This window comes from Pempheris klunzingeri, chromosome 12 (assembly GCF_042242105.1).
Source record: "Pempheris klunzingeri isolate RE-2024b chromosome 12, fPemKlu1.hap1, whole genome shotgun sequence".
NCBI classification, from domain to species: domain Eukaryota; kingdom Metazoa; phylum Chordata; class Actinopteri; order Acropomatiformes; family Pempheridae; genus Pempheris; species Pempheris klunzingeri.
The window spans coordinates 25,675,339-25,690,498 of NC_092023.1; the positions used below are offsets into that span (position 1 = coordinate 25,675,339).

The 15,160-nt window shown below is 43.1% G+C and overlaps 1 protein-coding gene across 1 annotated transcript; it reads right to left on the reverse strand.

Annotated features, from left to right (window-relative positions):
- Nucleotides 1–366: 366 nt before the first annotated feature.
- nkx6.2 (NK6 homeobox 2) lies at nt 367–3,127 on the reverse strand. Its single transcript, XM_070841212.1, has 3 exons — nt 2,576–3,127; nt 1,750–1,922; nt 367–1,385 (listed from the first exon to the last, which is right to left on the reverse strand). The coding sequence occupies exons 1-3, from the start codon at nt 3,003–3,005 to the stop codon at nt 1,137–1,139; spliced, it is 852 nt and encodes a 283-aa protein (XP_070697313.1). The 5' UTR covers nt 3,006–3,127; the 3' UTR covers nt 367–1,136.
- Nucleotides 3,128–15,160: the final 12,033 nt, after the last annotated feature.

The following is a 15,160-nucleotide window of genomic DNA, read 5'->3' on the forward strand; positions in this document are numbered from 1 at the left end:
AAGGAAGCAGCAGGTACATCTGAGAGGGGATAAGCGCGCCCGGGCTGCGGGGGGAGGGGAGGGGGGGCTGCCACGTTGAAACAACATAAGTTATTCAGTAAAAAATATATACAATCTCACGTACATTTTCATCTTTAGGCTACAGCACAAATCATTCACTCATCTCTAACCGGCGCCCCCTCAAACCCCCTTCACTCTCTCGCCTTTTAGGACAGTGGATACCCTGGTTAAACTGAGCTTTAGAAGCATCACAGGCCCCGTTTACACCTGCCATTTTAAACATGCGTCTGGGATCCGGATCAGTGCTCGCTGCTAATAAATCAGTCCCTATAAAAGCGCACGGTTGCTTTTGTTTAAACCGAAAAAATGGGTTAAAGGTGAATTATCTAAAAAAATAAAATAAAGAAAAACGCGTAAACTTCTTTTACTTCAAAATGAAAAATACTGGCAGTAATCTTCAGATTAAAATATCATGAGTTCTGGAAAGAATTACCAGTTAATGAAGAACTTTAAGGGTCTAATCCAAAGCAAAGAAATGTCCTTCCTGACTTTTAAAGGTGACAGAGGCCGCTAATTCTGGGAAGAGGTGCGACGCAAAATACCGCACCAAGTGTCCTGAATTATACTGCGGGAGTAAAGTAAAGCAGCTTTACTTGTGGAATAGAAGTAACGGGTCACACTACTGAGCCCAACACTGATCCGGATTGTGTCTATATAATATTCTGTTTACATTTACACCTGCTGTTAAAACTCCACTTGTTTGCGTAAAAACTGGCTTGCGTCGCCAAAACAATTTCCTGTCCCAATATTTTTGTCCCTTCAGCTGACGTGAACTTTGTCACTGTCAGTGTTGGTGAAGTCCAGCTGTGACAGGAGTTATATCTCCGCTTATACACTGTCTGCAAGTGGGTTCGGGTGCAGCCAAAAGCGTCTGTGGCCGCGTTTTGGTGAGCGCGTCTTCCGTGCGTCTTGGCACGCACTCGGCTTTTACGCATTTTCTTGCTCTGTCTGAGCAAAATGCGATCCCCTCAGGCGCATGTTCGTAATGTCAGGTGGAAAGGGGGTCAGAAAGAGTGCGACAAGTCTCTGCTGGACCCTTTAGGCCTCCCTCGCTTTGGCCCCCCCAGCTGTGGGCATCACAACGTGTCCGAGCTGTTACTGCAGGGGCTGATCAGCGCCAGGTTGGTGGCCTTGTGCTTTTTCAACAGTCTCGTGATTTTCTCGTCGTCTGAATTTGGGTCCAGTGGTTTGTTGTACTCGTCGTCGTCCTCGTTCTCCGAGCTCTCCTTCATCTTCTCCGTCTCCGAGTCGTGCTTCTTCTTGGCCGTGGCCATTTCTGCCGCGTGTCTCTTCCGCCATTTGGTTCTTCTGTTCTGAAACCAGACCTGTGGAGGGGGGGAGAGAGAGATGCGCACAGATGTTCAACAGGTCCAGAAAACACCAAGAAACCAAAGGCTCAAAGGAAAGAACGCATAAACCTGACGGGCCATTATTTCTAAAAATGTGGTAATACCCCTGGACACATTAATAACAACAGCAACAACATCAATAATAATTCTGATAATAATATAAATTCTCATTATGAGGTGGATAATAAAAGTAGTGTGTATGCAGTTGTTAATGATTCACATGTTATTGGTGTGCGCAGACTAAAGTGGGATTTCACTGATTGCAGAAAAGGGAAATTCGGCCAAATAATATTTTAAACATTCGCCCTAAACAGCTGAGCAGTTGTTCACCAGTTCCTACCTTCACTTGGCTCTCGGTCATTCCTAAAGAGTAAGCCAGGCGGGCTCTCTCCGGCCCGGCCAGGTACTTCGTCTGCTCGAAAGTTTTTTCCAGTGCAAAAATCTGCTGTCCTGAAAAAGTCGGTCTGGAGTGTTTCTTCTTTCCGTCCTTGTCCAGCATTATGTTAGCCTGAGCTGCAAAAAGAGAGGAAGACTATGGTTAAACACAGGGAGGAAGCTCACACAGCTGTTTATTTTCACTCCACGTGCTATTAGAGAACACTAGTCTGAGTCATGAAACGTTTCTGAAGAAGCGTCTGATCCACATGATGAGTTCACGGACCAAACATCCACGAATGAACTATTATAGTTTTTGCTAATATTATTATTTTGCAGGTTTAAAAGTCCTGCCAGATATCACACTAACATTTAATGTTTATGAGGATCTTCTAGTGTCAGCCTGCTTTCATGGCGACCACACAATGCGTAATAATATTCCATCCCTCTAACACAGCTTTGATATGTATCAGAATACATTTAGATTTGCTGTGATGACTGTGTTGGATATATTGTAGGTGTTTTTCTGTTTGTGTGTGTGTGTTTTTGTTCTGTGTGTGTGTGTGTTTTTTCTGTGTGTGTGTGTGTGTGTGTGTGTGTGTTTGCTGTGTGTGGTGACAGGCCTCCTTCAGGCCTGAATAATGTCTAAAATCACAACACCAGCACTACAGCTCCCTAAAAGCCCTCTGGAACAGGGGCGCAGAGGTGCGCTGGCTTTTCTGAATTCACACAGTCCATGAAGTCACCTGTGAGTGTAGCAGCAGACAGACTGACAGACATACGGGACTTACTAGGACAGTGAACCCGCGGGTCCCTCCAGGGGGAACCCTGCATCACCCCGGGCCAGAAGATGGGCGCCCTCCCCGGCAGCTCGGCCAGGGGCTTCGGGTACCGCGACACCGCCGGGCTGAAGTACATCCCCGCGGCTGCGGCGGCGGCGGTGGTGGCCAGGCCGTTTATCCTGGGGAAGCCGGAGAGCAGCTGCCCGGTCGTGGTGATGGGTCTCCCCAGGATGTCGCTTATTCCGTGCGGGGTGCCCATGGTGATCTGGGAGTTGAGGTTGGCGAGCGAAGGCGCCTTGAATCCTGCCGGGCTCTGCTGCAGCGCGTACGGGAACAGGGACGTCTTCATCTCGGTCATGTTGTGCAACGCCGCCAGCGGGGTGCTGCCCAGGACGAAAGCACTCTGCCGGTTAGCCTCCATCTGCGCGACCGCTAACATTTGTGAACATGAACCACCGAACTCGCTCGGATAAAAACGGGAACAAGAAATAAAAGTAAACTAAGAGGAGTGAATAAAGGCGCGGAGCGGAATTGTGGGGCCACTTGTGCGCTCCGCTAGTATCCTGCAGCAGGAGGAAGCACACGGTGCAAATGTGGGAAAAACTTGAGCCCAAGCCGAACTTCTCTTCTCTCTTGGGAGGCGCGCAGCTCGGCCAAACTCCCAAAATGTCTCTTCGCCGGTTTGTTTTGGTCGGAGCGTCAGCTGGGAGCGTGCGTCCGCCTCAGGAATCCTCAGGAAGTCGGACGGTCTGATGATGTTTTTAGTGGTTTTGATGGGAACCATTAAAGGGTCGACTTGTCTGCCCATAAATTGAGTCGCTCTCGGCTGCGAGCGAAACGGGACCCGCTGATAATAGCGCAGCCACCTGCACGCGCGCTATTCCCATTGGCCGGGGCTGAGTGAGGCCGCGCGCTGATTGGAGGAGACGGAAAGTCCGCTGCTCCACACGTGCGTCTTCGCCGGACGGGTGCTGCCTTAACGTGCTGTCGGAAATACTAACTTCCAGTTATGCTGCACGTCAACGACCCCGCTCAGGTCTTATTGAGTCTGACTGGATTTATTTTTTATTTCATTTTTAATAAATTTATATATACATATATATACATATATACATATATATATACATATATGTACATATATATATAAAAGTTGTGTGTTTTTTATTTACTGCATTACTGTTTGTAGACTCGACACTTGTGTTCTAAAAGTCCACACTTGATGCGCATCTTTGTCGACCTTTCTGTGCAGAAACAATAAGCTCCGCTGCAGCAAAACAAACTAGAAATATAAACATTTTTCACCCGTGAGTAAAAACCACTTGATTGTTGCTCAAAGCCGCATTAAAGACTTAAAAAATGTTTCGAAGCCGGGGTGTCAGAGGAGACCCTGAATGCACCAGCAGCCACACTCTATTAAGATCTTTAGCGGTGCTGTTAATGAAGCGTCTCACACCGAGCAAATCATTGTTTCCTCCTATGACAAAGAAAAAAACATTTACATTATTATCTGTGAGTTTATCAAAGTAAAAAACGGGACCCGGAGGATTCCTCGTGTTTGTGGTGAATTTGACGCAGAATGGAGGTTCTTTTTTTTTTTTTTTTTTTTAAGCAATCCACAGAAAATTAACCCGGTTGAAGTTGATTTTCGGCTATTTTTTAAAACCTATTTTTTAATGTATGTTTTTTAATATAATGTATAATGTGCAATCCGCTCAGGACTTCTCAAGCAGGCAGCGTGTTTTGTTTTTTTAGCCCATTTTCTACTGTGAGACTGATCCCGGTACTTTGGAGAATGAGGTCGGATTAACCGAGTCATTTCAGCGCTTGTTGCTGTGATCTGCTTTCCAAAAAGATTATAGTTTCACCCACTTTACCTCATCTTGAATATTATTTCACATCAAGTCATGTTTTTTTTTTTTTTTTTTTTATTTTACACCTGCTAACTGCAGGAAGTGGACAAACAGATCAGTGTGGGGCCTCTCAGAGAGAATAAAGTCTGTAAAGGACAGAGCTCGGTTTTATATGAGGGAGATAATCAGTGTTTTTCAGACAAACTGCGTTATTACGCTGAAAGTGTGTGAGGGAACTCGCCGGGCTCCAGTCATCACTCTGAGTGCTGTAATATTTTATGGAGATGTGAGAAGGTTGTAAGAGTGAAATATGGCCACGTTAGCTTTTGAAAGGCTTCAGCAAATGCACCTTGCTGCCCATTTGCTCACCGGGGAAACATTGTGGATTTTAAAAGGTTTTCCAACGCGAGGTGATTCACAATTTTGCCTGTATTTCTTCAAGAGGAAAGGCTGCAGTACACGCGCTTTCTAATTCTGTAAATGGCCCTCTATTTCTAATTTATATCCGTATATTTCCCCTGATCATATGCATTGATTTTATTACCTTGTTTGAAAGTCTTTGGAAAAAGATCACTATAGGAGAAGCTGTTGGAAAAATAAACATCCTCCTATAATGTTTAAGGGGCAGAGCTGGCAGCCGGCTGCTCAATCTCTTGGTTTTTGTCAAATGTCACCAAGTTAAATAAAGCAGCTACCGGCTGACCCAGAGTCAGATCAATGACAGAAAGATTGGCACTTTCTCCAGTTCATCTGCCGCCAGAGACGAGAGCTGCCAAACAGCCCGTCACCATAATCGTAATTTAACATAATGAATTATTTGAATTTTTATCTCCTAAATTTACCACTAATTTGATCTTTAAACTCTTAAACTCAGATTTGTTACAGAAATAGGCGGAGCGCTCACCAAACCTGGAAACATCGATACATAATTATCGGGAAAATTATTACACCAATAAAATAACATTGGTTTCTACCATTAAACGCCACACACATTATTACTGCGAAGGTAATAATAATAATAATAATAATAATAATAATAATAATAATAATAGTATCCTAACGACAACGACAAAGAAGGATAAAATAATTAATCTTTACAATGCCTTCTCAATGGGAAATGTTGATTTTATGATGTAATCAAATATTTGCAGTAACACGTGGACCTGTTGCTCACAGCAGTAAGTCTTTACACTGCGGTCCAGATGAATATCAGCCTGATTTATGCGCCAAACTCCATTGTGAGTTTTTAATAATGGCTTGTTGGCCTCCTGAAGGCGCGCACCGCAGGCCTTTGTCCACCACTGAAGGGAAATAGGTTAATAAACAGCGTAAAGATAATCTTATCGGACTGTAACCTCCGACACAAATGGGCATTGACTGAAGGGTGACAGAGAAGATAAGCAGATGTTTGGACAAAAAGACGCTTGTTGCAGTCGGTGGATGTGCTCAGAGTCACCGACTCTGCTCCAGCACCGCTCAGCGCCTCCCTGTCCTCATTATGGGCTTTAAAAAAATATACACACACAATACAGTCCGAGTTATAGAAATATAAAACTAAAACAAACTAAAAAAAAAAAAACACGTGGCCCTTAAAATGTGATCAGCCTTTGTTCAAAGTCACCTCATCAGCTGGAATATAAAACATGTATTTATTGTTGTTGACACATCTACAGTCTCTCACTTTAACTCCCAGCAGAAGTCAGAGGGAAGAAAAGAAAAGAAGAAGCCCTGTTCAAAGTGATCACATGTGAACCAGTGAGTGCGCACACAGGAAACCAGGTGGACTCATGTATCATTTGGCCAGGAGCGTCCTCTAGTGGCGCAAACCTAAGCTCGGCCAGAGGCTGAGATGTGCTCTCGCTCTCTCTCTTCATTCCATATTGGCCGAGAAGTTGTAAGAAACTGTTGAAGACCTTCATGGAAAGAATCTGCTTGTGTGACAGGATGGATCACACCATCACACAAGTGTGGAGATGAATTAAAACATGTCTGCAGGTGAAACCAGGACCGGTGTTAATCTTCCTGCTGATAAGTGTCCCTTTACTGAAACAGTTGCACTTCTCCAAGAAAGAAATATCGAATGAACATTGATTATTTCATCACATGAATTAATGAGCAGTCATTGACCAGTATAATGTCTTCAATGGAACCAGTGTCAGTTCCTTTTGTTTCACCTGCCCATAGAATATTAAATTAAAACAGTTCAATCTTTTCAATGTTACATTCCTAAATATTGTACCATCTGTACGTCCTGACATGATTTACAGATGACTGATGACTGAATTCCCCAAATGATCCACTTATTCCAACATACTGCATTTGTTCTGCTTATCTGTTCAGATAGACACTGGCTGTGTTGGGAACAGACATAAATAATAATTAAAGCTGCAGGCAGTGTTGGAGGGCCCTCGCACCTTTGTGCATGTCGGGGTGTGCGGCGGCTTCGTCCTGTTGCCGGACACCGACCCTTCCATGCGGCTCAGAGTTTTCCTGTATTTTGGACAGTGCATCAAGGAGTTACATGTCACTTCCTGTGTCCCCTATGTGGCGCTAGAGAACAGCCACTAAATTGCATCCTATATTTCAGCATGTCAGGTGTTGACTACATTGTGAAAATTCCATGCAAATCAAATGATGATTGGCACAAAAGTCTTACTTCCTGTTGTCACTAGGTGGCGCAATGACTGTGGTCGCTAATTGTCATGTAGATGTCTTCAGGCCAGGACTCTTATTATTAATCATGACAAGTGTGGAACAGATTGGATAATGTACACTGATTAATGAACAACAATTTCCCGTTTCATGGCGAACACAGTGTCGCCACGGTGACAGCGTTTGACGAAACCTCAAGAGCTTCATAAGTGAGCATCATCCATATCCTGGGAATGTTTGGACCAAATTTGAGGTGGCTGTGGTGAACCTGCTGAGAGAGAGACATCTGAGGATAAAACATGACTATGACTATGGTTCTAAATTAGCACGTGCATGTCTTCAGAGCCGGACAGTCGTCAAACAGTATAGATGTGGTGAAGATAGGACCTTGTAGAGTAGAGTCACTGCACTTTTAATCTTCACGGCCAAAGAAGATTTTCAATCGAAATCCATCGCGCCACCAAGACAACAGCTTTTGATGAAGACTCACAGTTTTCACTGCAGACCAACACGTTTCAAAGTCACCAATTTAAACCAGTCATTCCTGGCAGGGGTATTAAAGACTGAACACTTGTTAGTGTGGTATCTGATATGTTATATGTATGTGTGTGTGTCTTCTCTGTGAATGTTTAGGTAAGAGAGTCAGAGAGGATGCATGGTATGTGTTAACATGTGAGGTCAGGGTGCTGCAGGATGACTTCCCAACAGGAATAGGAACATATCAGGATGTGGTGACGTCCCAAGAGGGACAGTTTCTATACATCCCTCCATATTAGGGCAAGACCTCTTTGGGCCTTTCTACTGAGGGAAACCATATGGTGAGGTCAGCGTTCCTAAAGGTATAAAAGATGACATTCAGAGAAGCTCGGGGAGGACGTTCATTTGGCTAGGGGATACTCTGTGTGTAAGAGACAAATGATTGGGTTACGTCTTCCCAGGCTTCCATGGAGCCTGTTAGACAACTGATCTTTTTGTAATTAACCTATTTTTATGCAACATGTCGTTGTCAGCGGCCGTTTTTCCTCCCATCATCTGCACACCATCGGCATCAGAGAAGTCACAACATTAGCAAGCAAAGAGGTTGAAATGGACAACTAAAAGTGTCTGACAGTCAAATAATGAAACAGCTCAAAAGTCTGAAGTCATTTGCATGTGGATCTAATCTAACTGTGTCATTTCTTTTCAGATTTCTCCACAGAGCCGTGGCTCAGGGCAGACAGGCTCTGGCTCATGTGTTTGCTGCAGATGTGGCTCCCTGGACAGAAAAAACACTTCACTTCTCACTTCACATTGTTTTTATTAATCCCAAAAGAACAGTGCTAACACATATCAGTGAATGACTCATTAAAAGTAAAGTGGACGAGGTGAGGAAGTGACTGAGGCTGTGTGGCTCAAATGCAGTGATTTATTTTAGTGTGACAGCGAAGAAACATCCACATTTACATCCCGCTCTGTGAGCCAGGGGGGACCAGCGCGGCTCTGCGCGTGCGCGATTCATGAGCAGCGTGCACGCGGAGTGGAGCGGCTCTCCTCTGTCCTCTCTGCGGCTGCGCGAGGCTCCTGTGACAGCTTTGGGAGGGGGAGGGGCTAACGGCAGCACCCGCTGCTCGTGAGGACAGTGACTGTAGAGTGATACTGTCTCCAAAACACCAGAAAAGTCTCCAATAACACCAGAAAAGTCTCCAAAACACCAGAAAAGTCTCCAAAACACCAGAAAAGTCTCCAATAACACCAGAAAAGTCTCCAACAACACCAGAAAAGTCTCCAATGACACCAGAAAAAGTCGCCAAGAGGATTTGGAAAGTCGCCAGATTTAGCGAGAAAGTCGCCAAATTGGCAACGCCGGAAATGAAGTCAGGACACTTCCGCAGCAGCAGGTGACGTCAGAACCTGAGCGGATTGTTGGCGGTTTTCTGCAGCTCGTTTTTCTGCTTCAAAAAGATGTTTGGAGGAGGAGAAGAAAACTGGAAAACTACTGGAGGAAAACATCATGAAGACACGGAGTTGGCTTTAGTTAATGAGGTCAGTCTGAGGCTGAATGGCCGAACACAAACACTAACAAACACATGGTGGTCAGAAGCTAGCTAATTAGCTAACGCTAGCTAACAGCAGCAACAGCTGCTAAATTTTAATTATTTATTTTAATTATAATAATAATCCTTTATTGATCCCCATGGGGGAAATTCAGGTGTTGCAACAGCCCAATGTACAACATTAAAGTACAAAATTAAAAAGCACAATAGAAAAACACACCTTAAAAAGAAAGTGTCAATGTATGACAGTGACGTCATATATAATTAGCAGCAGGTATGAGAATAGTGTAAAGGTGAAGGCCTGATGTGTTGCTGTATGGTATAATAGTACAATATGGGGTGGATAAATCAATCATAACTACTGGTATAGTAATAATAATAACTTCCTGTCATCCCTCCAAGAGACTTTTTTTGTACATCTTGAAGAGACACATGAACCCACCAGATTTCGTACATGTACATAAAACACAGTTGAAATTAGGGGGCGCTATGGAGCCATTTTGCCACGCCCATTTGCAAGTACCATAAAATATGTAATTTTTCACCACGACTGATGCGTGTGCAAAGTTTCATGAGTCTTCCCGTATGTTTAGGCCCTCAAACTTGCAATTTATTTCGGATGCATTTCCTTACATTTCAATAGGGTCCTCGCACCACTTGGTGCTCGGGCCCTAATGAATGGGAGCTACTGTAACACCATGGAGTGTTGGCTCTTTTAGTTGTAGTTTGATTAATTAACCTGATATGGAGATAAACAGAGCTGGTTTGACGCCACCCTCAACATGTGCAGGCCAGCAAGAAACACACAACACATTATTATATGTCATCTGAATGAATAAACTAATAAATAAATAGACAAATAGATAAATAAATCAATACTTGTAGGTGAATATTTGACTACAAATACAGATGTACTTATGCTTTCTGATGAATGAGTTGTACATCGCACAGGCCTGCTGGTAGATGGAAATCTTAGTCAGTGAATTTTAGCGTAAAAGAAAAAAAACGTAATCCTCCATGTATAGCAGCCTGGTCCAAGATGTAGGAAAAGAACTGACACATCATCATGGTGAACATGTCCTCAGTCTGTAACTGTCATTAGTTCAGTTGATTTTTCTCTCCTCTCTGGAGGCCAAAAACATGCTGTAAACTGACTGTAGTTGTTTATCAACAGGTAAAAACAGTGACAACTGGCATCAAAAAGACCCAAGAGGCATTTTAGTGAAATAACATGACTGAACATTTGTACAATGTCTCTCATTTTTTGTTGTGAAAATGAATAATACAGTTCAAACTGTGTCTAATCTGGCAGAGTTTCATACACAAAACACACCAGAATCTCCTCACAAACTGTCAGTAAACCTTAAACTTGAACATCTAACCAGACTCCTGATCATCTTGTTATCAAAGAGCTCGTTCCTCTCTTGACTTGTCATAGCAGGAAAGCCCTGGTGGACCTACATATGAATCATGACTTTGCTCCAGTGATTTATTGCAGAGCTGTGCAGCAATCAGTGCTGTTATAAGCAACACCTCCATCTGACAGGTCAAAATATCAGCTGTTAAAGATACAGTTGTGTTTCAGTCCACATTATTACCTGAGGTCATGTTCATCTGCCTCTGGGATCTACTGAGTTAGTTCTTCTTCTTTTGTGATTTTCTAAATAGTCCCTATATTGTTTGAGCTCATTCAGTAATTTTACTATCTCATGAGGTGACATGAACGCACCACAGGAAGTGGATGAAGCCAGGAAAACCACTAGATGGCAACTGACGTCAAGAGGAAGGAGAAGAGAGTGCAGGAGCCTCCTAGTTGTGTGTTCAGACAACAAAAAGAGACGAGAAAGAAATCTAGTGAGTTTCAGGTGAGACTCATTTGAAGTTCAGTCCTCAGACATTCAGTGGGTTATAAATCAGAAACATGTACAATAAAAGGGTTTTTTACATTAAAACCACCATGTGTAGGATTTGAAAACATAACTTTAGCGCCCCCAGTGGTTGTATCAAAAAATAATATATGGACTGAAGACTAAAGACACACACGTATATGTATGTATGTGTGTGTATATATATATATATATATATACACACACATACATACATACACACATACATATACATACATACATACACATATATGTGTGCATATACATGATAATAATACAGTTGAATAAAACACAGTAAGGAAAAAAGTAATAACACTAGAAGAAGCAATATATATATATCAGAAGGAATCTATACATCGATGTGCAAATGTCGAATAATTAGCAGGATTGAGTGTAATTTGAAAGAGACAGAGACATCAGGTCCCTGCTCGGCAGAGGTGAGCTGTTGTAAAGAGTTATTGCTTTGGGCAGGAATGATTTCCTGTATCTGTCCTTGTGACAGCAGAGCTGCTCCAGTCTGTTGGAGAAGGAGCTCAGCTGTCTGTCCAGCTGCTGGTACAGAGGCTGGTCAGGGTTGGCCATGAAGGTTAACAGTGTGTTCACAGTCCTCCTCTCTGCTACCTCAGTAAATCCAGTCCAGTTTGCTGTCAATGACAGAGCCGACCTTCTTATTCATTTTGTTAAATCTGTTTACATCTCCAGCTCCAATGCTGCTCCCCCAGCAGACTACAGCAAAGAAAAGTGCCCTGGGCAGGGAATAGATTCTGCTCATCCCTCAGTGTTGTGCTTCCAGTTCAGTCTGTTGTCCATGTTGACGCCCAGGTACGTGTGCTCCTCCACCGTGGGGACATCATCTCCCAGAATACGCAGCGGTGGTGGAGCCGTCCTCTTCCTTCAGAAGTCGAGCCATCTCCCCGGTCTTGGTCTTGGTCATGTTCAGACGCAGGTGATGATTGTGTCAGACTTGTAAGGAACCTCCACCAGGCTTCACTGTTGCCTGCGGACTCATTATTGTACCTCTCCCCAGCCCTTTGGCAAACAAACTGCCTTCTGCTAAAGCCAAATATTTCAAATTTTGACTCATCGGTCCAGAACACCTGCTGCCATTTTTCTGCACCCAAGCTCCCATGTTTTCATGCATAGTTGAGTTGCTTTAAATGCACTTCATTGAGTGAAAATGTGTCTACAGAAATAATAACATGCCACGAGTTGAAAAGAGCTCTACGTCAAGGAATTAGTGAGCTGTAGGGCCAATAGAGAGCTGCATACTCCCCAAACTGTAGATAACCTGTAGATGATGGACATTGATGTCCAACATTAAAAATGATAGTTGTTTCCGACCAGACACAATGAAAAGTCAAGGTGTTCTTTGGCTTCAACCTCCAAGGTTTAACTCGGCCAATAATTCTCTGTCTAGATGAGCTCTGGCTTCAAAAAATGTTTGAAATAAAAAGCTGTAGAGGGTTGAATTCTTATAAAAAGCTTGTTACACATTCAGGGCAGCATCATTTTGGCTATTTGGGTGCATGACACACCTTTGTATGACCTTTATGCAAAATTAAAAAGGTATTGAAAACTCAAAATACATTTTATTTTGAGGTGGGTTACGAAAGGACTCAATTGATGTTCTTCTAACAGAATTTGCTGTAGTTATATTTCTACTAAGCAGAGCACCTGCTGCCATTTGTCTGCACCCCAGGTCCTATGTTTGTGCATAGTTGAGTCACTTGGCGGTTTGGTTTTTTGGCCACAATTCTTCCATGAGGACCGGTTCTGGCCAGACTCAGACGGACACTAGATGGGTGTAAGTGGGTCCCTCAGGTTTCTGCTGGTTCTGAACTGATGGCACTGCTGGACGTCTTCTGATTTCAAAGGGAAGGAAGCATAATGTGTCTTTCATCTGCTGCTCTAAGTTTCCTTGGCCGACCGCTGCCTCTGCGGTCCTCAGTGTCGCCGTTTCTTTGTGCTTCTTCAAAAGAGCTTGAGCAGCACATCTGGTAACCCCAGTGTGCTCTGAAATCTTTGCCTGGCAGAGACCTTGCTGATGCAGTATAACAACTTTGTGTCTTGTTGCTGTGCTCAGTCTTGCCATGGTCTATGACCTGTGACATAAAACTTCCACAACCTCACCTTGGTAGCAGAGTTTGGCTGTTGCTCACCCAGTTTTAATCCTCCTGCACAGCTGCTGTTTCTGTTTCACTTAATGACTGTGTTTCAACCTACATATAAAACTGATGATCATTAGCACCTGTTTGGTATAACTGGTTAATCACACACCTGATTATGATCCTACGTAACCCCTGACTTTGTGCAAGTGTACCTGGAAGAACTGATGCTGTTTTGAAGGCAAAGGGTGGTCACACCAAATATTGATTTGATTTAGATTTTTCTTCTGTTCGCTCGCTTTGCATTTTGTAAATCAATTTAAAAAAACAAAACAATCAAAGTTTACATTTTTGAAAGCATTCTTACGTTACAGCATTTCTTCACACCTGAAAGACTTTTGCACAGTACTGTATATGTGTATATATAGACACCATTCAGAATCATTTGAATGGTGCTTTTATATTATTTATTAACATTATACACATCTATGACCTCAGACTTGTGTGATATATTAGCTTTGAAGCCTTTGTGGTTACATGTTGAAATGTATTATTACCAAAATTCTGATTTCTCCAGTAAGTATTTGATTCTTGACCTAATTTCTAACAGCTCTAGCTAGCTGAACATGCAAATGAAGTGTTATTTCTATAACTCACCGTGGGGCCTGTTAGATGCCACAGCAGCCCAGTGTGAACCAGCAGGTGGGTTTATGTCAAGCCAAGTCAGATGAGTTGACAGTGATTTTATGAAACTACACAGTGGTATCATAGACATGGTGCAGTATGATGAGCGACAGTCATGCCACAGCACATTTCTCTCTGTATTGTGTCTGTCAACACAAAGCTCCTTCCTCAGTGTGTTTGGTTTCCAAATGGCCACATAACATGGAGCCAGAATGAAAGCGGTATTAGAGCACAGATCAGGGAGCAATAAGTCGGGAGGCTGGAGGGAAATGAAAGTGCTGGGTGGTGAATGTTAGCTTTTATTGGCCATAGCTTAGAAAAACATTGTTTTTGGCCTAACTCTGAGGCGGCCTATTTCTTCAGCCTGAGCAGAGCTGGACAGCGGAGACTATACCTTCATGGATACTTGAGGATTTTGAAACATCATCCCCTTAAATTTCCCTTGGGTACCTCAGTGAGCATCAGCATAACAAAGGATATGTGGTCAGTTTATTACAACAAGGAGGAAAATAACCCTTTGTATCAAGTCTCTGAGTGTACTGCATGTGTAACTGATCATGCTTAGTCGACTCCATTGCTAGTTTTTGGTGCTGGGTGGCACAGTTTTGTAGAAGGCATGTCAGTTGTCAACACTGTCGTATCTGATTGGAAAGAGCATCAGATTCACACTGTCTTCATATCGCTGAACTGCATTTGCAGGCTGAATTCGCACAACCCATGGAGATTCTGGGGCTAATCTTAGAGATCTGTGTTTGATTCAGTTCCCCTTTGTGATGGAGGGACAGCCACACACCTTGAGGTGCTAAGATAACACACGCGCACTGCCTGCGGCCTGTTGCATCCCAGCTGCCCCAAGTCATCTGTGCACAGATCTAATCAGGTAGGGAGCATCATAAAATGGTTACAACTGACGATCCATTTTATATACTGAACATCTAAAAATGCACTTTAATGAGTGAAAATGTGGCTGTTTTGCAGAAATGATAACATCATGTCACAAGTTGAAAAGAGCTCTACGTCAAGGAATTTGTGAGCACTAGGGTCAATGGAGAGCTGCATACTCCCCATACTTCTAATAATCTGTAGATGATGGACATTGATGTCCAACATTAAAAATAAATTTAACACTTGATTCCAACCAGACGATATGAAAAGTCAAGGTGTTCTTTGGCTTCAACCTTCAAGGTTTAACTCGAGCAATAATTCTCTGTCTAGATGAGCTCTGGCTTCAAATAACGTTTGAAAGAAGTGCTGTAGAGGGTTGAATTGTTACATAAAGCTTGTTAGACATTCAGGGCAGCATCATTCCGGCTGTTTGGGTGCATGACACCTTTGTTCGACCTCTATGTAAAGTTAGAGGTATTGAAAACTCAAAATACATTTT